General features: G+C 52.3%; 1 protein-coding gene and 1 non-coding gene across 2 annotated transcripts; both read left to right on the top strand.

Annotated features, from left to right (window-relative positions):
* Positions 1-1232: 1232 nt before the first annotated feature.
* LOC149428728 (isoleucine--tRNA ligase, cytoplasmic-like) lies at positions 1233-26539 on the top strand (the record flags this gene model as incomplete). Its single annotated transcript, XM_089667070.1, has 8 exons — positions 1233-1278; positions 5342-5468; positions 7859-8015; positions 20415-20534; positions 20617-20699; positions 26014-26131; positions 26216-26363; positions 26452-26539. Coding segments are annotated over exons 1-8 (872 nt in total), but the record flags the coding sequence as incomplete, so codon positions are not given.
* On the top strand, positions 7629-7761 carry LOC149428729 (small nucleolar RNA SNORA84). The gene has a single exon (XR_016310688.1). It is a non-coding gene; the product is annotated as a small nucleolar RNA SNORA84 (small nucleolar RNA).
* Positions 26540-27698: the final 1159 nt, after the last annotated feature.

Below are 27698 nucleotides of genomic sequence, written 5' to 3'. Positions count from 1 at the left end.
GCACCATTCCTATCTGTGCAACCAGCATTTCTGCTGACCAGGTTCCAAAACACGCACCAATCACCACGCAGGCCGGTGGCACCGCCCCTTCAGAATCACAACACTTGCACTGCAGAGCCCCGCATTCTTACCAATCACAACTGCTGAGTCCCTCTCTCCTACCAATCACAACTGCTGAGCTCCGCCTTTCTATCAATCACAACTGCTGAGCTCCGCCTTTCTATCAATCACAACTGCTGAGCCCCGCCTTCCTACGGATCACACTTGCTGAGCCCCGCCCTCCTACCAATCACAACTGCTGAGCACCGCCCTTCTATCAATCACAACTGCTGAGCCCCGCCTTCCTACGGATCACACTTGCTGAGCCCCACCCTCCTACCAATCACAACTGCTGAGCACCACCCTTCTATCAATCACAACTGCTGAGCCCCGCCTTTCTATCAATCACAACTGCTGAGCCCCGCCTTTCTATCAATCACAACTGCTGAGCACCGCCCTTCTATCAATCACAACTGCTGAGCCCCGCCTTCCTACGGATCACACTTGCTGAGCCCCGCCCTCCTACCAATCACAACTGCTGAGCACCACCCTTCTATCAATCACAACTGCTGAGCTCCGCCTTTCTATCAATCACAACTGCTGAGCTCCGCCTTTCTATCAATCACAACTGCTGAGCCCCGCCTTTCTATCAATCACAACTGCTGAGCCCCGCCTTTCTATCAATCACAACTGCTGAGCCCCGCCTTTCTATCAATCACAACTGCTGAGCACCGCCCTTCTATCAATCACAACTGCTGAGCCCCGCCTTCCTACGGATCACACTTGCTGAGCCCCGCCCTCCTACCAATCACAACTGCTGAGCCCCGCCTTCCTACCGTCACAACTGCTGAGCCCCGCCCTCCTACCAATCACAACTGCTGAGCCCCGCCTTTCGCCTTCCTACCAATTACAATACTGCACATGCAGAGCCCCGCCCTCCGATCAATCACAACACTTGCACTGCGGAGCCTCGCCATCCTACCAATCACAGCACGTACCAAATACAAGAGGGGAGGGGGCACGGAGAACAGCGAACCGTGAGCCTCTGACATCGAGCCCGCTCTGCCCTACACCCGCCGCCATGTTCCTACACCCAGCCCGACGCAGAGCCACGCCCATCGCTTAAACAGGGAATAAGGAAGCGGCATATCCCGGGAGGTGTGACTGGCGGGGCGTGGCCTCGCTCGTAGTTGTTTCCTCTTCCGCTCATGCTTTCCTGTCATTGCATCAGAGAGCTGGGTGAGCAGGTGAGAGCGGAGCCGGGGAGGGTGATACCGCTGGAGGGGGCGAGGCTACTTCACCCGGATACACCCCAAATGTCTGATACCCCAATATGTCCCCTGTATACCCCCAAATAGGTCACACCCCATATGTGTCCCCCTGAGGGTTTATACCCATCTCCCCCCATATGTGTCCCCCTGAGGGATTATACCCATCTCCCACCCCTGTGTACCCCAATGTGTCCCCGCTATATGAGGGGTTATACTCCCCCCACCCCTGTGTACCCCAATGTGTCCCCCCATATGAGGGATTACACCCCTCCCCCACCTGGTGTGTACCCCAATATGTGTCCCTTCTAAGGGATTATACCCCTCCCCCACCTCTGTGTACCCCAATATGTGTCCCGCTATATGAGGGGGTTATACTCCCCCCCCCCCCCCTGTGTACCCCTATATGAGGGGTTATACTTCCCCACTTCTGTGTACCCCAATGTGTCCCCCATATGAGGGATTATACCCCTCCCCCACATCTGTACCCCAATATGTGTCCCGCTATATGAGGGGGTTATACTCCCCCCCCCCCCCCCCCCCTGTGTACCCCTATATGAGGGGTTATACTTCCCCACTTCTGTGTACCCCAATGTGTCCCCCATATGAGGGATTATACCCCTCCCCCACATCTGTACCCCAATATGTGTCCCCCTATATGAGGGGTTATACTCCTCCCCACCCCTGTGTACCCCAATATGTGCCCCCCATATGAGGGATTATACCCCTCCCCCACCTCTGTGTACCCCAGTATGTGTCCCCCCCATGTGAGGGATTATATAACTTCTTCACCTCTGTGTACCTCAATGTGTCCTCTCTAAGGGATTATACCCCTCCCTTACCCCTTTGTACCCCAATATGTGTCCCCCCTATATATGAAGGATTATACCCTTCCCCCAATATGTGTCCCCATATATGAGGGATTATACCCCTCCCCACCCCTGTGTACCCCCTATATGAGGGAATATAGCCCTCTCCCACCTCTGTGTACCCCTGAAGGTTTATACCCTCTCCCCCATCCCTGTGTACCCCAATATGTGTCCCCCTATATAAGGGATTATACCCCCTCCCCCATCCCTGTGTACCCCAATGTGTCCCTCCTGAGGGATTATGCCCCTCCCCCACCCCCGTGTACCCAATGTACCCCCCTCCCCCCGAGGTATTACACCCCCCAATCCTGTATGACGCCATATGCTGCAAATCATATATGTGAGGGGGGAGGTGTGTGTGGTCTTGCTCTGTATGCATGAGAGGGAAGGAGGTTTATGTGACCCCTATTCATCTCTGCTTTGTTTAAATTGGCCCCATGGTTCTGGAGCCTAAAGTGCGGTCTCTGAGCACCAATACGAATGCCAGTTGTTTGTAGGGCCAGTGATTGGTGGTCTGTGGCCAGTGAATGGTGGCGGTGTTTGTAGGGCCGGTGATTGGCAGTCTGTGGCCAATGAATGGTGGCGGTGTTTGTAGGGCCAGTGATTGGCAGTCTGTGGCCAGTGAATGGTAACGGTGTTTGTAGGGCCGGTGATTGGCAGTCTGTGGCCAGTGAATGGTAACGGTGTTTGTAGGGCCGGTGATTGGCGGTCTGTGGTCAGTGAATGGTAACGGTGTTTGTAGGGCCGGTGATTGGCGGTCTGTGGCCAGTGAATGGTAACGGTGTTTGTAGGGCCGGTGATTGGCGGTCTGTGGCCAGTGAATGGTAACGGTGTTTGTAGGGCCGGTGATTGGCGGTCTGTGGCCAGTGAATGGTAACGGTGTTTGTAGGGCCGGTGATTGGCGGTCTGTGGCCAGTGAATGGTAACGGTGTTTGTAGGGCCGGTGATTGGCGGTCTGTGGTCAGTGAATGGTAACGGTGTTTGTAGGGCCGGTGATTGGCGGTCTGTGGTCAGTGAATGGTAACGGTGTTTGTAGGGCCGGTGATTGGCAGTCTGTGGCCAGTGAATGGTAACGGTGTTTGTAGGGCCGGTGATTGGTGGTCTGTGGTCAGTGAATGGTGGCAGTGTTTGTAGGGCCGGTGATTGGTGGTCTGTGGTCAGTGAATGGTGGCGGTGTTTGTAGGGCCGGTGGTCTGTGGTCAGTGAATGGTGGCGGTGTTTGTAGGGCCGGTGATTGGTGTTCAGTGAATGGTGGCGGTGTTTGTGGGGCCGGTGATTGGTGGTCTGTGGTCAGTGAATGGTGGCGGTGTTTGTAGGGCCAGTGATTGGCGGTCTGTGGTCAGTGAATGGTGGCGGTGTTTGTAGGGCCAGTGATTGGCAGTTTGTGGCCAGTGAATGGTGGCGATGTTTGTAGGGCCGGTGATTGGTGGTCTGTGAATGGTGGCGGTGTTTGTAGGGCCGGTGATTGGCGATCTGTGGTCAGTGAATGGTGGCGGTGTTTGTAGGGCCGGTGATTGGCGGTCTGTGGTCAGTGAATGGTGGCGGTGTTTGTAGGGCCGGTGATTGGCGGTCTGTGGTCAGTGAATGGTGCCGGTGTTTGTAGGGCCGGTGATTGGTGGTCTGTGGTCAGTGAATGGTGGCGGTGTTTGTGGGGCCAGTGATTGGCGGTCTGTGATCAGTGAATGGTGGCGGTGTTTGTAGGGCCGGTGATTGGCGGTCTGTGAATGGTGGCGGTGTTTGTAGGGCCGGTGATTGGCGGTGTTTGTAGGGCCGGTGATTGGCGATCTGTGGTCAGTGAATGGTGGCGGTGTTTGTAGGGCCAGTGATTGGCAGTTTGTGGCCAGTGAATGGTGGCGATGTTTGCAGGGCCGGTGATTGGTGGTCTGTGAATGGTGGCGGTGTTTGTAGGGCCGGTGATTGGCGATCTGTGGTCAGTGAATGGTGGCGGTGTTTGTAGGGCCGGTGATTGGCGGTCTGTGGTCAGTGAATGGTGGCGGTGTTTGTAGGGCCGGTGATTGGCGGTTTGTGGTCAGTGAATGGTGGCGGTGTATGTAGGGCCGGTGATTGGTGGTCTGTGGTCAGTGAATGGTGGCGGTGTTTGTGGGGCCAGTGATTGGCGGTCTGTGGTCAGTGAATGGTGGCGGTGTTTGTAGGGCCGGTGATTGGCGGTCTGTGAATGGTGGCGGTGTTTGTAGGGCCGGTGATTGGGATCTGTGGTCAGTGAATGGTGGCGGTGTTTGTAGGGCCGGTGATTGGCGGTTTGTGGTCAGTGAATGGTGGCGGTGTATGTAGGGCCGGTGATTGGTGGTCTGTGGTCAGTAAATGGTGGCGGTGTTTGTGGGGCCGGTGATTGGCGGTCTGTGGTCAGTGAATGGTGGCGGTGTATGTAGGGCCGGTGATTGGCGGTCTGTGGTCAGTGAATGGTGGCGGTGTTAGTGGGGCCAGTGATTGGCAGTTTGTGGTCAGTGAATGGTGGCGGTGTTTGTAGGGCCAGTGAATGGTGGCGGTGTTTGTAGGGCCGGTGATTGGCGGTCTGTGAATGGTGGCGGTGTTTGTAGGGCCGGTGATTGGCGGTCTGTGGTCAGTGAATGGTGGCGGTGTTTGTAGGGCCGGTGATTGGCGGTCTGTGACCAGTGAATGGTGGCGGTGTTTGTAGGGCCGGTGATTGGCGGTCTGTGGCCAGTGAATGGTGGCGGTGTTTGTAGGGCCGGTGATTGGCGGTCTGTGGCCAGTGAATGGTGGCGGTGTTTGTAGGGCCGGTGATTGGCGGTCTGTGGTCAGTGAATGGTGGCGGTGTTTGTAGGGCCGGTGATTGGCGGTCTGTGGTCAGTGAATGGTGGCGGTGTTTGTAGGGCCGGTGATTGGCGGTCTGTGGTCAGTGAATGGTGGCGGTGTTTGTAGGGCCGGTGATTGGCGGTCTGTGGCCAGTGAATGGTGGCGGTGTTTGTAGGGCCGGTGATTGGCGGTCTGTGGCCAGTGAATGGTGGCGGTGTTTGTAGGGCCGGTGATTGGCGGTCTGTGGCCAGTGAATGGTGGCGGTGTTTGTAGGGCCGGTGATTGGCGGTCTGTGGTCAGTGAATGGTGGCGGTGTGCAGAAGTGGTGGCCTTGCTGTACCATAGGAGAGGTGATGATTTTCAAGTGTGACTCCTGTGCTCCTCCTACAGGCTCCACAATGGACCTTCAGCTTCCAGAGACGATCAGTTTCCCGGCTGAGGAGGAGAAGATTCTGGAACTGTGGAAATCACTGGACTGTTTCCAGGAGTGTCTAAAGCAATCCAAGAATAAACCCAGGTGAGACCATGGCTGCTGCACCCACACAATAATATACCCAGGTGAGACCATGGCTGCTGCACCCGCACAACAATATACCCAGCTGAGACCATGGCTGCTCCACCCGCACAATAATAAACCCAGGTGAGACCATGGCTGCTGCACCCGCACAATAATAAACCCAGGTGAGACCATGGCTGCTCCGCCCACACAATAATAAACCCAGGTGAGATCATGGCTGCTCCGCCCACACAATAATAAACCCAGGTGAGATCATGGCTGCTCCACCCGCACAATAATATACCCAGGTGAGACCATGGCTGCTGCACCCGCACAATAATATACCCAGGTGAGATCATGGCTGCTGCACCCACACAATAATATACCCAGGTGAGACCATGGCTGCTCCGCCCACACAATAATAATCCCAGGTGAGACCATGGCTGCTGCACCCACACAATAATATACCCAGGTGAGACCATGGCTGCTCCGCCCACACAATAATAATCCCAGGTGAGACCATGGCTGCTCCACCCACACAATAATATACCCAGGTGAGACCATGGCTGCTCCACCCACACAATAATATACCCAGGTGAGACCATGGCTGCTCCGCCCACACAATAATAAACCCAGGTGAGATCATGGCTGCTCCACCCACACAATAATAAACCCAGGTGAGATCATGGCTGCTCCACCCACACAATAATATACCCAGGTGAGATCATGGCTGCTGCACCCACACAATAATATACCCAGGTGAGACCATGGCTGCTCCGCCCACACAATAATAATCCCAGGTGAGACCATGGCTGCTGCACCCACACAATAATATACCCAGGTGAGACCATGGCTGCCCCACCCACACAATAATATACCCAGGTGAGACCATGGCTGCTCCGCCCACACAATAATAATCCCAGGTGAGACCATGGCTGCTGCACCCGCACAACAATATACCCAGGTGAGACCATGGCTGCTCCACCCACACAATAATATACCCAGGTGAGACCATGGCTGCTCCACCCACACAATAATATACCCAGGTGAGACCATGGCTGCTCCGCCCACACAATAATAATCCCAGGTGAGACCATGGCTGCTGCACCCGCACAACAATATACCCAGGTGAGACCATGGCTGCTCCACCCACACAATAATATACCCAGGTGAGACCATGGCTGCTCCGCTCACACAATAATAAACCCAGGTGAGACCATGGCTGCTGCGCACACACAATAATAAACCCGGGTGAGACCATGGCTGCTCCGCCCACACAATAATAAACCCAGGTGAGACCATGGCTGCTCCGCCCACACAATAATAAACCCAGGTGAGACCATGGCTGCTGCGCACACACAATAATAAACCCAGGTGAGACCATGGCTGCTCCACCCACACAATAATAAACCCGGGTGAGACCATGGCTGCTGCGCACACACAATAATAAACTCGGGTGAGACCATGGCTGCTCCACCCACACAATAATAAACCCGGGTGAGACCATGGCTGCTGCGCACACACAATAATAAACCCAGCTGAGACCATGGCTGCTGCGCACACACAATAATAAACTCGGGTGAGACCATAGCTGCTGCACCCGCACAAGAATAAACCCAGGTGAGACCATGGCTGCTGCACCCGCACAAGAATAAACCCAGGTGAGACCATGGCTGCTCCACCCGCACAATAATAAACCCAGGTGAGACCATGGCTGCTCCACCCGCACAATAATAAACCCAGGTGAGACCATGGCTGCTCCACCCGCACAATAATAAACTCAGGTGAGACCATGGCTGCAGCACCCGCACAATAATAAACCCAGGTGAGACCATGGCTGCTCCACCCGCACAATAATAAACCCAGGTGAGACCATGGCTGCTCCACCCGCACAATAATAAACCCAGGTGAGACCATGGCTGCTCCGCCCACACAATAATAAAGCCAAGTGAGACCATGGCTGCTGCGCCCACACAATAATAAACCCAGGTGAGACCATGGCTGCTGCGCCCACACAATAATAAACCCAGGTGAGACCATGGCTGCTCCACCCACACAATAATAAACCCAGGTGAGACCATGGCTGCTGCGCACACACAATAATAAACCCAGGTGAGACCCTGCAGTGGTGGGGTTGCTGTGTGTCCCATGTGAATTCTGTGCCCTGGCACCATGTTTATTGCCCTGTGGTTGCTGGATCTGTATGATGTTGCTGCACTCCAGCGTATGATGAAGGGCGCACATTATTGCTGTGATGTTAGCATGGGGTATGACGTCGCTGTGCTGTCCCCATAGCCCGGTCACAGTGACATGTGCCTTGGTGGGACCCTGCCTGCGGATCTGCTCTCCTGTTTGTGGTACGCAGGTCTGTGGAGTAACGGGGATGTACATGTTCATTCTCTCACCCACAGATACACCTTCTACGATGGCCCGCCGTTTGCTACAGGCCTTCCGCACTACGGCCACATCCTGGCCGGGACTATCAAGGACATTGTCACCAGGTTTGCCCACCAGAGCGGGTTCTATGTGGAGAGACGCTTCGGCTGGGACTGTCACGGCCTGCCAGTGGTAAGTTGTCCTACAATGACCATAGAGATGTGAGCACAATGCTGAGGATTCTGGGAGGGAAGAATGGAGGCAGGGTGAGAATTATGTACCAGGAATCGGTCAGCAACATTGTAGCGTCAGTCTTTGCTTCCTCCTCCTTGTAACATTGTAGCACCTGCCTCCTCCTCCTTGTGTAACATTGTAGCACCGGCCTCCTCATCCTCCTCCTCCTTGTGTAACATTGTAGCACCGGCCTCCTCCTCCTCCTCCTTGTGTAACATTGTAGCACCAGCCTCTGCCACCTCCTCCTTGTGTAACATTGTCGCACCGGCCTCTGCCTCCTCCTCCTTGTGTAACATTGTCGCACCAGCCTCTGCCTCCTCCTCCTTGTGTAACATTGTCGCACCGGCCTCTGCCACCTCCTCCTTGTGTAACATTGTAGCACCGGCCTCTGCCACCTCCTCCTTGTGTAACATTGTCGCACCGGCCTCTGCCACCTCCTCCTTGTGTAACATTGTAGCACCGGCCTCTGCCACCTCCTCCTTGTGTAACATTGTAGCACCGGCCTCTGCCTCCTCCTCCTTGTGTAACATTGTAGCACCGGCCTCTGCCACCTCCTCCTTGTGTAACATTGTAGCACCGGCCTCTGCCTCCTCCTCCTTGTGTAACATTGTCGCACCGGCCTCTGCCTTCTCCTCCTTGTGTAACATTGTAGCACCGGCCTCTGCCTCCTCCACCTTGTGTAACATTGTAGCACCGGCCTCTGCCTCCTCCTTGTGTAACATTGTCGCACCGGCCTCTGCCACCTCCTCCTTGTGTAACATTGTAGCACCGGCCTCTGCCTCCTCCTTGTGTAACATTGTAGCACTGGCCTCTGCCTCCTCCTCCTTGTGTAACATTGTAGCACCCGCCTCTGCCGCCTCCTCCTTATGTAACATTGTCGCACCGGCCTCTGCCTTCTCCTCCTTGTGTAACATTGTCGCACCGGCCTCTGCCTCCTCCTCCTTGTGTAACATTGTCGCACCGGCCTCTGCCTCCTCCTCCTTGTGTAACATTGTCGCACCGGCCTCTGCCTTCTCCTCCTTGTGTAACATTGTCGCACCGGCCTCTGCCACCTCCTCCTTGTGTAACATTGTAGCACCGGCCTCTGCCACCTCCTCCTTGTGTAACATTGTAGCACCGGCCTCTGCCTCCTCCTCCTTGTGTAACATTGTAGCACCGGCCTCTGCCTCCTCCTTGTGTAACATTGTAGCACCGGCCTCTGCCACCTCCTCCTTGTGTAACATTGTCGCACCGGCCTCTGCCGCCTCCTCCTTCTTGTGTAACATTGTCGCACCGGCCTCTGCCTCCTCCTCCTTGTGTAACATTGTCGCACCGGCCTCTGCCTCCTCCTTCTTGTGTAACATTGTCGCACCGGCCTCTGCCTCCTCCTTGTGTAACATTGTAGCACCGGCCTCTGCCACCTCCTCCTTGTGTAACATTGTCGCACCGGCCTCTGCCTCCTCCTTCTTGTGTAACATTGTCGCACCGGCCTCTGCCACCTCCTCCTTGTGTAACATTGTCGCACCGGCCTCTGCCGCCTCCTCCTTCTTGTGTAACATTGTCGCACCGGCCTCTGCCGCCTCCTCCTTCTTGTGTAACATTGTCGCACCGGCCTCTGCCTCCTCCTCCTTGTGTAACATTGTCGCACCGGCCTCTGCCTCCTCCTTCTTGTGTAACATTGTCGCACCGGCCTCTGCCTCCTCCTTCTTGTGTAACATTGTCGCACCGGCCTCTGCCGCCTCCTCCTTCTTGTGTAACATTGTCGCACCGGCCTCTGCCTCCTCCTCCTTGTGTAACATTGTCGCACCGGCCTCTGCCACCTCCTCCTTGTGTAACATTGTAGCACCGGCCTCTGCCTCCTCCTCCTTGTGTAACATTGTAGCACCGGCCTCTGCCTCCTCCTCCTTGTGTAACATTGTCGCACCGGCCTCTGCCACCTCCTTCTTGTGTAACATTGTAGCACCGGCCTCTGCCTCCTCCTTGTGTAACATTGTAGCACCGGCCTCTGCCACCTCCTCCTTGTGTAACATTGTCGCACCGGCCTCTGCCTCCTCCTTCTTGTGTAACATTGTCGCACCGGCCTCTGCCTCCTCCTTCTTGTGTAACATTGTCGCACCGGCCTCTGCCTCCTCCTTCTTGTGTAACATTGTTGCACCGGCCTCTGCCGCCTCCTCCTTCTTGTGTAACATTGTCGCACCGGCCTCTGCCTCCTCCTCCTTGTGTAACATTGTCGCACCGGCCTCTGCCACCTCCTCCTTGTGTAACATTGTAGCACCGGCCTCTGCCTCCTCCTCCTTGTGTAACATTGTAGCACCGGCCTCTGCCTCCTCCTCCTTGTGTAACATTGTCGCACCGGCCTCTGCCACCTCCTCCTTGTGTAACATTGTAGCACCGGCCTCTGCCTCCTCCTCCTTGTGTAACATTGTCGCACCGGCCTCTGCCACCTCCTCGTGTAACATTGTCGCACCGGCCTCTGCCACCTCCTCCTTGTGTAACATTGTCGCACCGGCCTCTGCCACCTCCTCCTTGTGTAACATTGTCGCACCGGCCTCTGCCACCTCCTCCTTGTGTAACATTGTAGCACCGGCCTCTGCCTTCTCCTCCTTGTGTAACATTGTAGCACCGGCCTCTGCCACCTCCTCCTTGTGTAACATTGTAGCACCGGCCTCTTCCTCCTCCTCCTTGTGTAACATTGTAGCACCGGCCTCTGCCACCTCCTCCTTGTGTAACATTGTAGCACCGGCCTCTGCCTTCTCCTCCTTGTGTAACATTGTAGCACCGGCCTCTGCCTCCTCCTCCTTGTGTAACATTGTAGCACCGGCCTCTGCCTCCTCCACCTTGTGTAACATTGTAGCACCGGCCTCTGCCTCCTCCTCCTTGTGTAACATTGTAGCACCGGCCTCTGCCTCCTCCACCTTGTGTAACATTGTAGCACCGGCCTCTGCCACCTCCTCCTTGTGTAACATTGTAGCACCGGCCTCTGCCTCCTCCTTGTGTAACATTGTCACACCGGCCTCTGCCTCCTCCTTCTTGTGTAACATTGTCGCACCGGCCTCTGCCTCCTCCTCCTTGTGTAACATTGTAGCACCGGCCTCTGCCTCCTCCTTCTTGTGTAACATTGTCGCACCGGCCTCTGCCTCCTCCTCCTTGTGTAACATTGTCGCACCGGCCTCTGCCTCCTCCTCCTTGTGTAACATTGTAGCACCGGCCTCTGCCTCCTCCTCCTTGTGTAACATTGTCGCACCGGCCTCTGCCTCCTCCTCCTTGTGCAACATTGTTGCACCGGCCTCTGCCTCCTCCTCCTCCTTGTGTAACATTGTTGCACCGGCCTCTGCCTCCTCCACCTTGTGTAACATTGTAGCACCGGCCTCTGCCACCTCCTCCTTGTGTAACATTGTAGCACCGGCCTCTGCCACCTCCTCCTTGTGTAACATTGTAGCACCGGCCTCTGCCACCTCCTCCTTGTGTAACATTGTAGCACCGGCCTCTGCCTCCTCCTCCTTGTGCAACATTGTTGCACTGGCCTCTGCCTCCTCCTCCTTGTGTAACATTGTTGCACCGGCCTCTGCCTCCTCCTCCTTGTGTAACATTGTAGCACCGGCCTCTGCCTCCTCCTCCTTGTGTAACATTGTAGCACCGGCCTCTGCCTCCTCCTCCTTGTGTAACATTGTCGCATAGGCCTCTGCCTCCTCCTCCTTGTGTAACATTGTAGCACCGGCCTCTGCCTCCTCCTCCTTGTGTAACATTGTAGCACCGGCCTCTGCCTCCTCCTCCTTGTGTAACATTGTAGCACCGGCCTCTGCCTCCTCCTCCTTGTGTAACATTGTTGCACCGGCCTCTGCCTCCTCCTCCTTGTGTAACATTGTAGCACCGGCCTCTGCCTCCTCCTCCTTGTGTAACATTGTAGCACCGGCCTCTGCCTCCTCCTCCTTGTGTAACATTGTCGCATAGGCCTCTGCCTCCTCCTCCTTGTGTAACATTGTAGCACCGGCCTCTGCCTCCTCCTCCTTGTGTAACATTGTAGCACCGGCCTCTGCCTCCTCCTCCTTGTGTAACATTGTAGCACCGGCCTCTGCCTCCTCCTCCTTGTGTAACATTGTTGCACCGGCCTCTGCCTCCTCCTCCTTGTGTAACATTGTAGCACCGGCCTCTGCCTCCTCCTCCTTGTGTAACATTGTCGCACCGGCCTCTGCCTCCTCCTTCTTGTGTAACATTGTCGCACCGGCCTCTGCCACCTCCTCCTTGTGTAACATTGTCGCACCGGCCTCTGCCTCCTCCTCCTTGTGTAACATTGTAGCACCGGCCTCTGCCACCTCCTCCTTGTGTAACATTGTCGCACCGGCCTCTGCCTCCTCCTCCTTGTGTAACATTGTCGCACCGGCCTCTGCCTCCTCCTCCTTGTGTAACATTGTAGCACCGGCCTCTGCCTCCTCCTCCTTGTGTAACATTGTAGCACCGGCCTCTGCCTCCTCCTCCTTGTGTAACATTGTAGCACCGGCCTCTGCCTCCTCCTCCTTGTGTAACATTGTTGCACCGGCCTCTGCCTCCTCCTCCTTGTGTAACATTGTAGCACCGGCCTCTGCCTCCTCCTCCTTGTGTAACATTGTCGCACCGGCCTCTGCCTCCTCCTTCTTGTGTAACATTGTCGCACCGGCCTCTGCCACCTCCTCCTTGTGTAACATTGTCGCACCGGCCTCTGCCTCCTCCTCCTTGTGTAACATTGTAGCACCGGCCTCTGCCACCTCCTCCTTGTGTAACATTGTCGCACCGGCCTCTGCCTCCTCCTCCTTGTGTAACATTGTCGCACCGGCCTCTGCCTCCTCCTCCTTGTGTAACATTGTAGCACCGGCCTCTGCCTCCTCCTCCTTGTGTAACATTGTAGCACCGGCCTCTGCCTCCTCCTCCTTGTGTAACATTGTTGCACCGGCCTCTGCCTTCTCCTTCTTGTGTAACATTGTTGTGCATATACAGTATATATAAAATTAAACAAAAACCGTTTACTTCAGCGTAAAAAACAGTAAACTACTTCTTTTGCCGGAAAAAAACAAAACTGAACCAATCATATTTTATTATCTTTATAATGTATCTCAGCAAACCCGACCGAACGTCACCTAAACCCCCCCTCAGGCTAAGGAACGATGAAACGTTGATCCCACGCATGCAGCCTTTGTTCAAGAATCTGAACTGTCTAGGGCAGCGTTTTTCAACCACTGTGCCGCGGCACACTAGTGTGCCGTGAGATATTGTCTGGTGTGCCGTGGGAAAAATTCCAATTTCATCTGTAACATGTGGCTTCGGCTCACAAATAGACCAATCATTAGAATCTAATGATTCAGTGGTCGGCAAGCCGCGGCTCGCGAGCCACATGCGGCTCTTTACCCAGTCTAATGCGGCTCTTCTGTGTGCCGGGCGCCTGCTCCCCTCCCTCCTCTCGGTCGGCCGCTCCCCTGCCTCCTCTCGGTTGGCAGCCCCAAAAGTCCGCGCGGACCTTTTAATCCGGCTTGCGGATGTGGCTGTCAGGATGTGTGTAGGCGGGGCAGCGTGCCGAACGTGAGGGGAGGGGAGCTAGGCTCCTCTCACAGTCCGCCCTGAAGACCCGAACGGCGCGGGAAGACAGCGAGAGGAACGCAAAAGGTAAGTGAATTGACACGGGGGACTTGGCTTACTAGAAGGGGGGGGGGGAATAGTACTGTGGGGGATGAAATACTATATGAGGGATGAATTACTATATGGGGGGATGAAATACTATATGGGGGATGAATTACTATATCAGGGATGAATTACTATATGAGGGATGAAATACTATATGGGGGGATGAAATACTATATGGGGGGATGAAATACTATATGGGGGGATGAATTACTATATGAGGGATGAAATACTATATGGGGGGATGAAATACTATATGAGGGATGAAATACTATATGGGGGATGAATTACTATATGAGGGATGAATTACTATATGGGGGATTAATTACTATGGGGGATGAATTACTATATGGGGGATTAATTACTATGCTTACTATGGGGGAATATTACTATACTTACTATGGATGACACATACACATCATTCATCTACTCTTGGTCCGGCCCCCGGGTCCAATTATAAAATACTTTATTATTTCATAATAAAGTAATTATAAAATAATTTCTTTGTGTTTGATTCCTATTCAAGAGAATTACTTTATATATAGTCAATATAGGCACAGAGGTAAATTTTTTTAACATTTTCTAATGGTGGTGTGCCTCGTGATTTTTTTCATGAAAAAAGTGTGCCTTTGCACAAAAAAGGTTGAAAAACACTGGTCTAGGGAACCTGAAAGGACAGAAAAGCCACGCCCCCCAGAGATTGACAGACAGCAGCTACGGGGACCTGACATTCCTCCACGCCTTTGTCCAGGCTCCCGGCCGCCACCCGTTCTTCTCAAGACCCAACCTCACCCAGAATGCTGTTGCACCACCATCTCGACAGGAAGGACTTGTCAAGAAAAGAGCCACTAAAGGCCAGCAGTGGACCAGCAGAAGTCGTTCAGTAACTTTAAGTGTTTATACCAGTGGTCGGCAAGCCGCGGCTCGCGAGCCACATGCGGCTCTTTACAAGCTTAAATGCGGCTCTTCTGTGTGCCGGGCGCCCGCTCCCCTCCCTCCTCTCCCTCCTCTCGGACGGGCGTGTGCAGGGCGGCCGCCCCCTTACCTCCCCTCCCCTCCCTCCTCTCAGACGGCCGCCCGCTCCCCTCCCTCCTCTCGGGCGGCCGCCCCAAAAGTCAGGACTCTGCAGCTGTCAGGATGTAGGCGGGGCAGCCAGGATGTAGGCGGGGCAGCGTGACGAACTCCTCTCCTCTCTCAGTCCGCCCTGAAGACCAGAACGGCGCGGGAAGCACGGCGAGAGGAACGCGCAGAGCAAAGGTAAGTGAATTGACACAGGGGGGACTTACTATGTGGGGGGACTTACTATGTGGGGGGACTTACTATATGGGGGGACTTACTATATGGGGGGACTTACTATATGGGGGGACTTACTATATGGGGGGGGACTTACTATATGGGGGGGGACTTACTATATGGGGGATGAATTACTATATGGGGGACTTACTATATGGGGGGGGACTTACTATATGGGGGACTTACTATATGGGGGATGAATTACTATATGGGAGATGAATTACTATATGGGAGATGAATTACTATATGGGAGATGAATTACTATATGGGGGATGAATTACTATATAGGGGATGAATTACTATATAGGAGATGAATTACTATATAGGGGATGAATTACTATGGGGGATGAATTACTATGGGGGATGAATTAATATATGGGGGATGAATTACTATGGGGGATGAATTACTATGGGGGATGAATTAATATGGGGGATGAATTACTATATGGGGGATGAATTACTATATGGGGGATGAATTACTATAGGGGGGATGAATTACTATATGGGGGATGAATTACTATGGGGGATGAATTAATATGGGGGATGAATTACTATATGGGGGATGAATTACTATATGGGGGATGAATTACTATGGGGGATGAATTACTATGGGGGATGAATTACTATGGGGGATGAATTACTATGGGGGATGAATTACTATATGGGGGATGAATTACTATGGGGGATGAATTACTATATGGGGGATGAATTAATATGGGGGATGAATTACTATATGGGGGATGAATTACTATATGGGGGATGAATTACTATAGGGGGGATGAATTACTATATGGGGGATGAATTACTATGGGGGATGAATTACTATGGGGGATGAATTACTATATGGGGGATGAATTACTATATGGGGGATGAATTACTATGGGGGATGAATTACTATGGGGGATGAATTACTATGGGGGATGAATTACTATGGGGGATGAATTACTATATGGGGGATGAATTACTATGGGGGATGAATTACTATATGGGGGATGAATTACTATATGGGGGATGAATTACTATATGGGGGATGAATTGCTATGGGGGATGAATTGCTATATGGGGGATGAATTACTATGGGGGATGAATTACTCTATGGGGGATGAATTACTCTATGGGGGATGAATTACTATATGGGGGATGAATTGCTATGGGGGATGAATTGCTATGGGGGATGAATTGCTATATGGGGGATGAATTGCTATATGGGGGATGAATTGCTATATGGGGGATGAATTACTATGGGGGATGAATTACTATATGGGGGATGAATTACTCTATGGGGGATGAATTACTATGGGGGATGAATTACTATATGGGGGATGAATTACTCTATGGGGGATGAATTACTATGGGGGATGAATTACTATATGGGAGATGTATTTTCAGTTTTAAAAATGTGGCTCTCAAAATAAATTTCAATCGTGGTTTTGGCGAGATTTGGCTCAGTTGAAAAAAAAGGTTGCCCACCACTGGTTTATAGCTACCTAACAGGTCAAGGGAGAAGGTGAGTGTATGGTACTTATTCAGTAACGGGAAACTATGGATTAGCATTCACGGTGGAGAAATGTGACCTTTTGATTATTGCATCTTGAAGCATGTTTTCTTTTTTTTTTTTTTTAATGCGAGTGCGTATCTGGGAGAGTATTGTAAGGGACCACCAGGCGGTACCACTAGCACTCCACTGGCCAGACGTCCCCAGCTCACGGTATCTAAGCCCCAGGGTACGTGTTCACCAGAGCCCCTGATGGTGGGGATGGACTTGAAGTACCCCGAGACCAGGTCGTGGCTACTGAGCACGCCTGTCAGTGGTAGCGGTATTCGCCAGGGGCTCCCGCAGGGAAGAGCCTGATGTGAGGAGGTCGGGTGATCCCGTCGGGATGGATGGCTGAGCAAGTGCAGGGTCAAACGGGCCGGGTCGGTAACAGTGGGGACAGAGCAGTACAAGGCAGCGGGCAGAGAGTAGTCGGGTCACACGCCAGGTCAGCAACGGAAGGTCAGATCCAAACGGGGACATTCAGGAGAGAGGTCAGGCAAAGCAAGGGTCTGGGCAGGAGAAGGCAACAAGGTCAGGTACAATCCGGGTCAGTAACTTACTTAGAACAGGTTCGCAGATACAGGATACAAGGAAAGACCAGAAGGCACTGAATGACAGCTCAGGGCTATTTAAATATCCCGCCCTGCGCTGCCATCGGTGCTACGCGCGTGCCCGCGGTCCCTACTGCGCATGCGCGAACTCCCTCGCTGCGGACGGCCAGGTCTCAGTGCCCGCATTCTGACACAGGGCGGTGCACTGCGTCTGCGCCGAGCCCATCGCGGCGGGAATTCCTGACAAGTATATTTTACTATTTTTTACACTACGGTATATATTTTTGCTTTTTCATGCACGGCTTTGGAGCTAAAGGTCCAATGAACATATAACACGTGGAAGGAACACTACATGGATTACAAATTTGGAGGCTACACAGTCCAAAAAGTGTCACAAAATCAAAATCCTGCGGAGTCTGAAAGGCTCCGTAAGACCACTCTGCGTAACTCAAGTGGGAAAGGAAAGGGATCCCCAGAGCCTCACCCACCCGCTTGTAGACTTCTATATTGAAGGGGCACTGAAGCAAGAAATGGCCCATCGTCTAGGTCAGGGGTAGGCAACCTGTGGCTCTCCAGCTGTTGCAGGACTACAAATTCCATCATGCCAATGCAAGTCATAGCTGTAACTGTCAGTTTTGTAATGTTGCAATGCCTCATGGGAAATGTAGTTCCACAACAGCTAGAGAGCCGCAGGTTGCCTTCCCCTGACCTAGACGATGGGCCATTTCTTGCTTCAGTGTCCCTTCAATATAGAAGTCTACAAATGGGTGGGTGGGGCTCTGGGGATCCCTTTCCTTTCCCGCTTGAGTTACGCGGAGTGGTCTTACGGAGCCTTTCAGACTCCCCAGGATTTTGATTTTGTGACACTTTTTGGACTGTGTAGCCTCCAAATTTGTAATCCATGTAGTGCTCCTTCCACGTGTTATATCTTCATTGGACCTTTAGCTCCAAAGCCGTGCATGAAAAATCAAAAATATATACCGTAGTGTAAAAAATAGTAAAATATACTCTCCCAGATACGCACTCGCATTGAAAAAAAAAAAAAAAAAAAACGTGCTTCAAGATGCAATAATCAAAAGGTCACATTTCTCCACCGTGAAAGCTAATCCATAGTTTCCCATTACCGAATAAGTACCATACACTCACCTTCTCCCTTGACCTGTTAGGTAGGTATAAACACTTGGGAATACTGAACGACTTCTGCTGGTCCACTGCTGGCCTTTAGTGGCTCTTTTCTTGACTCTGGCCCTTTAGTGTGGTATAGTCCTCGCATCTGGCCTACAAACAAAAGTACAAAAGTAGGGGGCTGGACCACAAGTGTAAAATGAAATCCTATTCTGGTCGTGGTGACATGGTACAGGAAGTTGGGCACGCTGGTCATGTGACTCCTAACACAGTAACCGGAGACTTGGGCAATTCCCATCCTTACCATTTCCTTATTTACATGCGATCAGCTCTGATTGGACACAGCTGATCACATGACAGAGCCAAAGTCTTTGGCTCTTTCCGTTGATCGGTGATCCGCTGTGTGCCAGGGACGCAGCGTACCACTGATCGCCGCGCTGCGTGTCCCCGGGCGGTTAGAGTATTATTATATAGTATTTATATAGCGCCAATAGTTTGCTCAGCGCTGTACATTATAGCGGGAGACAGTACAGTAACAATACAATACACGAGGGGTTCCAGGGCCCTGCTCCTTGGAGCTTACAATCTAGGAGGGAGGGGAGAGTGTTACAGGAGGAAATAGCTGTGGGGGATGGAGTGGTAGGAAGAGTGGAGGAGATCAGCAATTAGCTGAGGGCGGGGTAGGCTTCCCTGAAGAGGTGGGTTTTCAGGGTGCGCCTAAAGGCGAGGAGGGTAGGTGGCAGTCTGATGGATTGGGGTAACGAGTTCCAGAGGATGGGGGAAGCTCTGGAGAAGTCCTGGAGACGGGCATGGGAGGAGGAGACCAGGGAACTTGAGAGTAGGAGGTCTTGTGAGGAGCGGAGAGTGCGTTTTGGGTGGTAGATGGATATCAGGTCGGTGATGTAGTTAGGGGCAGTATTATGAACAGCTTTGTACATCAATGTTAATATTTTGAATTTTATGTGTTGGGCAATCGGAAGCCAGTGGAGGGATTGGCAGAGGGGGGAGGCGGATACGGAGCGGTTGGTGAGGTGGATGAGTCTGGCCGCAGAATTCAGGATAGACTGAAGCGGGGATAGCCTGTGTTGGGGTAGGCTGGGGAGGACGGAGTTGCAGTAGTCAAGTCGTGATATGACGAGGGAGTGGATGAGTTGCCTAGGGGTGTCCGGGGTTAGGAACGCGCGTATTTTGGAGATGTTGCAGAGGTGGAGTCTGCATGAATTTGTCAGCGATTGGATCTGGGGCTGGAAAGACAGATTGGAGTCTAGAATGACACCTAGTACTTTGGCTTGTGGGGTGGGACGTAGGGTAGGAGGATGTCATATGACGTCCTCCCAGAACGAGAGAACCGCCTTATATGGCGGGCGGGAGGAGGTTAAAGTTTGTTTCATATTTCCAATGTGTCTATCACGTACCTGGTGATGGCGGCCAATGGAGAGAGGGCTTCCCTTGTGGCTAATTTCCGGACTCCCCTGAGAGTGGGACAGCGGGAGTCAGGCCCAAAGTTGCAGAGGTCGCCTGTAGGAGTGCTGGTTGGTGGTCCACTCAGAAGCACAGCTGGTGCACGGAGATAGGTCTGCAGACAGGAGGCGCCTGTGCGTGGGTATGTAAGCCCTTCCGGGATTTGGATGTTTACTGGATAGTCGGCTCAAGCCAAGGTCAGGTACCAGGTGGGAATCAGAGCGGTCGTAGTCAGATGGGATAGCCGAGGGCATACACTGAGGAGAGAGTGAGTATCCGTAAGCCAAGCCGAGGTCAGATCAGGGGTAAATCAGAGTGGACGGGTCCAGGAGCAAGCCGAGTCGGTAACGGGAAATCACGGATCAGAATCACAGGAACCAGGAACGGCACGGGGAGCTAGAAATCATCCAGCAACCAGAGGAAGTGATGAGCCTCCTTATAAAGGCCATCTGGCACCAGACTGAGGCTGATGTGTACTTCTGCGGCCATGTAGAGTACTGGCAGTAATACCAGATCTTCCAGAACTCCTGCCATGGACAGGACCCTGACAGTGTCATGGACAGAAGCCATGCCGGGACAAGCAAATCCAGTGCCCAGGGCGAGGATGGCTAACTGTGCTCCCCCTTGTCCCAGCCCCGGGTAGATGAGATAAGGAGTGCATCATGTTCGATGTTCTCTGCGTTTTCCTGTGTCAGTTACTATAGAAGACCCCTAAAAAGTTTCCATTATGATTGTGCCTTTTGACTTCTTTACCTCCATCAGGAATATGAGATTGACAAGACCCTGGGGATCAAAGGACCTGAAGACGTTGCTAAGATGGGCATCGCCGAGTACAACAAGCAGTGCCGCGGGATTGTCATGAGATACTCTCAGGACTGGGAGGTAAAGTCGAGGGGTCACTGGGGATACTTTTGGGTCAGAGTGGTCTGTAGTCATTGACATTTTCTCACCCCTTCCCCCACAGGTCAGCGTCACCAGGCTGGGCCGCTGGATTGACTTTAGGAATGACTACAAGACGTTGTACCCCTGGTTTATGGAGTCTGTATGGTAATGTCTGGGCTATCACTCCTTCCTGTTAATTAATCTGAATTCATCCTCCAGAGAACAGCAACTGACCTGTGTGGTAAGGGGGTGCTAGGCCATTGGGCTCCTGCTGTTTGTTAGCCAAATCCTATGAGGAGGGAGCCACGCTGTGTGTGTCTATGGACACACAAAGCCCGGCTTAGGATAGAGTGCTCCTGCAGCAAGTGGCTTGATATGGGGGGCACTTGGAGAAGAGGAGGAGCCACAGTCATCAGCTGGGGACCCCAGAAGGGCAGGTTCGTAGCTGTTCTGTGCAAAACCGTTGCAGAAAGCAGGTAAGTATAACGTTTGTTATTTAATAAAAAATAATTAAAAAAAAAAAAAATAATAAACATTTACATAAACTTTGGGGCACTTCACTGCTTTTTTAGGTATAGTGCTGCTTCCAGAATGGAGGACACAGTGACCCATGAATGTCAGTGAGTACTTGAACCTGGACCAGCATTACACCAAGCCTGCTCTGTTTTCTGGCATGGAGGGGGCTGAATGAACAGTCCTGATCTCCTCATTTAATGTCCTGTGTATAGGAGGTCATCTCTGGTTTCTTCAGTCTCTCTGTATAGGAAGCACCTATTCTACATCAGCAGTGAACGGGGAAGGATCTGTGCCAATGGCTGCCAACACTGGGGTCTCTTCTAATCACTTCATCTTTCTTATCAACACTTTAGTACAGTGGTCTCCAATCTGCAGCCTGGGGGCTGGATGTGGTCTTTTGCTTGGCTTTACCTGGTCCTTGGGGCACTATTCCCCCTACTGACACCATCAATGGGGTACTACTCTTCTCATTTAAATCAACAATGGGGTACTATTCCATCCTTTAAAACTAACCATCAGGATCTGATCCCGGAGCATTTTCTACTCCCCACTGGCCACAGTCGCCCCCTCCCCCCCAAAGCTTTAATGACACTAAACTGGCCTTTTGCTTAGAATGTTTGGAGACCTCATCTTTAGTGTCTCTTATACTGGGGTCTCCACTTCCCCTTCATCCTCCTTATATCAGCACTTCGTATAAGCTTGTGTGCAATCCTGGAATCCTCTTCTCATTCCTCCTTAATGGGGTCTTTTCTCCCCCTTCTTCCTTACTGGGGTCTCTTCTAATCTCTTCAATCTCCTTATCAACACTTAGTATCAGAGTGTCTCCAATACTGGGGTCTCTTCACCTTCACCCTTTGTTTTCAAAGCTTAGTATGAGTGTCTCCAACGCTGGGATCTCCTCTTCCCCTGCATCCACCTTATATCAGCACTTAGTATAAGAGGGTCTCCAACGCTGGGGTCTCCTCTTCCCCTTCATCCTCCATATATCAGCACTTAGTATAAGAGGGTCTCCAACGCTGGGGTCTCCTCTTCCCCTGCATCCACCTTATATCAGCACTTAGTATAAGAGGGTCTCCAACGCTGGGATCTCCTCTTCCCCTTCATCCTCCGTATATCAGCACTTAGTATAAGAGGGGTCTCCAACGCTGGGGTCTCCTCTTCACCTTCATCCTCCATATATCAGCACTTCGTATAAGCTTGTGTGCAATCCTGGAATCTCTTCTCCTTCCTCGTTACTGGGCTCTTTTCTCCTCCTCCTTACTGGGGTCTCTTCTCCTTTGCCCTCCTTATTGGGGTCTCTTCTCCTTTGCCCTCCTTACTGGGGTCTCTTCTAATCTCTTCACCCTTCCTTATCAACACTTAGTATCAGAGTGTCTCCAATACTGGGGTCTCCACTTCCCCTTCATCCTCCTTATTAGCACTTAGTATAAGAGGGTCTCCAACACTGGGTCTCTTCTCCTCTTTTATCCTTCTTACTGGGGTCTCTTGTCCCTTACCCACCTTACTGGGGGTCTCTTCTAATCTCTTCACTCTCCTAAACAACACTTGAGCCACTCCTTTGTTGCCTTGGCGGTATGTTTTGGGGTCATTGTCATGCTGTCTCTCTTTTTCTTTTCTCTTTTTTTCTTTCTCTCTCTCCTTCTCCCTCTCTCCTTCTCCCCTTTCTCCTTCTCCCTCTCTCTCCCCCTCTCCTCTCCCCCTCTCCTTCTCCCCCTCTCCTTCTCCCCCTCTCCCTTCTCCATCTCCCCTTTCTCCCTCTCCCCTTCTCCCCTTCTTCTCCCCTTCTCCCTCTCTCTCCTCTCTCTCCCTCTCTCCTCTCTCTCCCTCTCTCCTCTCTCTCCCTCTCTCTCTCTCTCTCTCTCCCTCTCTCCTCTCTCTCCCTCTCTCCTCTCTCTCCTCTCCCCCCCTCCCCCCCTCTCCCCCCCTCTCCCCCTCTCCTTCTCCCTCCCTCTCTCCTTTCTCCCTCCCTCTCTCCTTTCTCCCTCCCTCTCTCCTTTCTCCCTCCCTCTCTCCTTTCTCCCTCTCTCTCTCCTTTCTCCCTCCCTCTCTCCTTTCTCCCTCCCTCTCTCCTTTCTCCCTCTCTCTCTCCTTTCTCCCTCTCTCTCTCCTTTCTCCCTCTCTCCTTCTCCCTCTCTCCTTCTCCCTCTCTCCTTCTCCCCATCTCCCTTTCTCTCCCCATCCCCCCCCCCTCTCTCAAACCACTCTGTATGATCTGTATTTGCAGCCGCTTCCCAGTGCTAGCATCACCCCCTCAGATCACCAGGCGTTAGATTATTAGGGAGCACACAACCCAGATCGCGCGCATGCGCAGTTTACAGTATAGTTCCAGGAGGTGGAGCTCAGGCTGGTTCGCTCACGTCCTGGTTTGCTGCCCGGTTCCTAACAGGCCGCAGACAAATATTGGTTCACGGCCCAGGGGGCGGGGTCCTTTGGACTAGACAGTAGTTACCTGATGTCTGACATGGCCGTCTCTGCTCTGCGGGTATGGGGTGGGACTGGAAGGGCTGCATGGTTGTATTGGTTTTGTTTTATGAGAACTGTGTGTGAACTCTAAATAAAACCTTGATTAACCACCTCCCGTCCGGCTGTTGTATATAAATGGCCGGAAGGTGGCAGTGCGAGTCGGGTGGCCGTTTATAAACGACCTCCCCGCCCCCTGCTTGTGCGTGCTCCCTGGGAGCGCGCAGCACCGCTGTCAGGGCTCCCGGGTATGACCAGAGGTGTGTGACTGACGCAGGGAAACGCAGACTTCAGATATGTTATAAACAATGTAATTTATTAACACTAACCATACAAACATAAACGCAGTGCAATACTAAAACATAACACAGTGCAAACAAACCAAACCAAACCACCCACAGATAACAGTACATACAATGCAAGCATCGTCAGGCAGGCCGGGTCAATATCAGTCGGGCAGGTAGGTACAGGGGGAGCAAGCGGAGAATGGTCAGGGTCACAAGCCAGGTTCAGCAGGTAGCGGGCAGCGTGGTACAGAGGGTCAGGCAGAGGAGAATGGTCAGACAAGCCAGGGATCAGAGCAGGGTCAGCAGAGAATCAGGCAGGAACAGGATACAGGGCCCAAGAGAAACACAACACCAAGGCAGAGTCTGCAGGTCTGAATGTCCCTTAAATACACCAGTATAATTAGTTCCAGGTGTTTGACTGGCTGCAAGGTTGAGTCTCTGATTGCTGGGAGCACCCGCTGGCCAGCCCTGGTACTGCAGCTCATAAGGCAGCTGAGTCCCACTATTGCTGGCCAGTCCATTCCTGACAACCGCGATCCGGTGCCCGCTGTGTCCGGAGGACACAGTGGAACATCGATCGTCATACAGGACCTCTGTGCGAGGTCCTGGTCATGTGATCACTGATTGGCCAATCAGTGATCACATGCAGAGTAGTAATCAAGATGTCATTTCTGACATCATTGCTTACTACGTGTGAAATCTGTGAATGATCACAGAGGTCACATGGTACAGGGCTATTCACAACAGCTTTCTACCATGTGACAAGCTGTGACCAATCACAGCTCACACAGTAGTTCTCAATGGCTGCAAGAATGCAGCCAGAGATAAGGTGAAATTATTGCTTTTACAGCCTTTATGGGTGTAAAAGCAATCGGTGTAAAAAAAAAAAAAAAAAATCTTTATCACCTCCCACAAGTAGTACAGGGTCACCATGGTGACACTGTACTGCTAGGGTGACCGTATGTAAAAAATAAATAATATAAAAAAAAAATAAAATGTAAAAAAACAAAATGTTGAAAAATTATAATTTTTGGTTACAAACTAATTTAGGTTTTTTTTTTTTTTTTTTACTAAAAAGATAACGGAATAAATTTTGGCCAAGATTTATGATGAAATATTATTTATTTGCAAAATTTTATAAGAAAAACACTTTTTTCCAAATATTTGGACTTTTTCATTTACATAGCAAAACAAATAAAAATCCCAGCGGTGAATAAATACCACCAAAATAAAGCTTATCTGTCTCACAAAATGCTAAACAAATTCATATGGGTACAGTGTTGCATGACCGCGCAATTGTCATTCAAAGTGTGAGAGAGCTGAAATTGGCCTGGACTGGAAGGGGGGGAAGTGTCTGGACTGGAAGGGGGGGAAAGCGTCCGGACTGGAAGGGGGGGAAAGCGTCCAGACTGGAAGGGGGGGCAAAGCGTCCGGACTGGAAGGGGGGGGAAAGCGTCCGGACTGGAAGGGGGGGAAAGCGTCCGGACTGGAAGGGGGGGAAAGCGTCCGGACTGGAAGGGGGGGGAAAGCGTCCGGACTGGAAGGGGGGGGGAAAGCGTCCGGACTGGAAGGGGGGGAAAGCGTCCGGACTGGAAGGGGGGGGAAAGCGTCCGGACTGGAAGGGGGGGAAAGCGTCCGGACTGGAAGGGGGGGGAAAGCGTCCGGACTGGAAGGGGGGGAAAGCGTCCGGACTGGAAGGGGGGAAAGCGTCCGGACTGGAAGGGGGGGAAAGCGTCCGGACTGGAAGGGGGGGAAAGCGTCCGGACTGGAAGGGGGGGGGGGGGAAGCGTCCGGACTGGAAGGGGGGGGGGAAAGCGTCCGGACTGGAAGGGGGGGGGAAAGCGTCCGGACTGGAAGGGGGGGGGAAAGCGTCCGGACTGGAAGGGGGGGGAAAGCGTCCGGACTGGAAGGGGGGAAAGCGTCCGGACTGGAAGGGGGGGGAAGCGTCCGGACTGGAAGGGGGGGAAAAGCGTCCGGACTGGAAGGGGGGGAAAGCGTCCGGACTGGAAGGGGGGGAAAGCGTCCGGACTGGAAGGGGGGGGGGGGAAGCGTCCGGACTGGAAGGGGGGGGGAAGTGTCCGGACTGGAAGGGGTTAAAAAACAAAGAACTTTTGGAACTGGCTTCCACTGACATGGATATTTTGTACCGGCTGCTCAGACCTGTGGAAGGCTTTGATGGATTCCCCTGCTGAGCTCCACTATTCTCTTACTATCAGGTGGGTCTTCAAGCAGTTGTATGACAATGGATTGGTGTATCGCGGGGTTAAAGTCATGCCATTCTCCACCGCCTGCAACACGCCGCTATCCAACTTCGAATCGCACCAGAACTACAAGGTATGTTTCCTGCGGTTGGCGCTCTGTGTAATGGGCTGCACATGTTCACATAACTGAAGAATCCTCTTTGTGTTCCTAACTCAGGATGTTCAAGATCCCTCTGTCATTGTCACCTTTCCCTTGCTGGATGAGCCCACGGTGTCACTGGTAGCTTGGACAACCACGCCGTGGACTCTGCCCAGCAACTTGGCCCTGTGCGTCAATCCAGAACTGATCTACATCAAGCTGAGAGGTGAGTAGGGCTCAAACTGTTCTGTCTGAGGTCATGGAAGCCGCCTTCATCCTGGAGAAGAGATTAACTCTTCTATTATTGTCTGCAGATAAATCCACCGGAAGTGTCTATGTACTGATGGAAGCCAGACTGTCTGCGCTGTACAAGGGTGAAGAGGAGTACGAAATCCTGGAAAGGTATGGAAAGTTCCCACCAGTCTGATCAATGTTCAGGATTTATGGCGGAGTCAGGGACTAGGATTTACCTTTACACCACTAATACAAGGCGGAGTCAGGACCTAGGATTTACCTTTACACCACTATACAAGGCGGAGTCAGGACCTAGGATTTACCTTTACACCACTATACAAGGCGGAGTCAGGGACTAGGATTTACCTATACACCACTATACAAGGCGGAGTCAGGACCTAGGATTTACCTTTACACCACTTATACAAGGCGGAGTCAGGACCTAGGATTTACCTTTACACCACTATACAAGGCGGAGTCAGGGCCTAGGATTTACCTTTACACCACTATACAAGGCGGAGTCAGGACCTAGGATTTACCTTTACACCACTATGCAAGGCGGAGTTAGGGACTAAGATTTACCTGTACACCACTATGCAAGGCGGGGTCAGGGACTAGGATTTACTTTTACACCACTATACAAGGTGGAGTCAGGGACTAGGATTTACCTATACACCACTATACAAGCGAAGTCAGGGCCTAGGATTTACCTGTACACCACTATACAAGGCGGAGTCAGGGACTAGGATTTACCTTTTACACCACTATACAAGGTGGAGTCAGGGCCTAGGATTTACCTTTACACCACTATACAAGGCGAAGTCAGGGCCTAGGATTTACCTTTACACCACTATAACAAGGCGGAGTCAGGGCCTAGGATTTACCTTTACACCACTATACAAGGCGGAGTCAGGGACTAGGATTTACCTTTACACCACTATACAAGGCGGAGTCAGGGACTAAGATTTACCTTTACACCACTATGCAAGGCGGGGTCAGGGACTAAGATTTACCTTTACACCACTATGCAAGGCGGAGTCAGGGACTAAGATTTACCTTTACACCACTATACAAGGCGGAGTCAGGGACTAAGATTTACCTTTACACCACTAGAAAAGGCGGAGTCAGGGACTAGGATTTACCTTTTCACCACTATACAAGACGGAGTCAGGGACTAGGATTTACCTATACACCACTATAGAAGGCGGAGCCGGGGGACTAGAATTTACCTGTACACCACTATTCAAGGCGGAGCCGGGGACTAGGATTTACCTGTACACCACTATACAAGGCGGAGCCAGGGATTAGGATTTATCTATACACCACT

This window comes from Staurois parvus, unplaced genomic scaffold (assembly GCF_062004578.1).
Source record: "Staurois parvus isolate SC_StPar_1 unplaced genomic scaffold, SC_StPar_1.0 ptg003002l, whole genome shotgun sequence".
NCBI classification, from domain to species: domain Eukaryota; kingdom Metazoa; phylum Chordata; class Amphibia; order Anura; family Ranidae; genus Staurois; species Staurois parvus.
The sequence above is the reverse complement of the archived record's forward strand: the minus strand, read 5'-3'. Positions and strand labels throughout refer to the sequence as shown.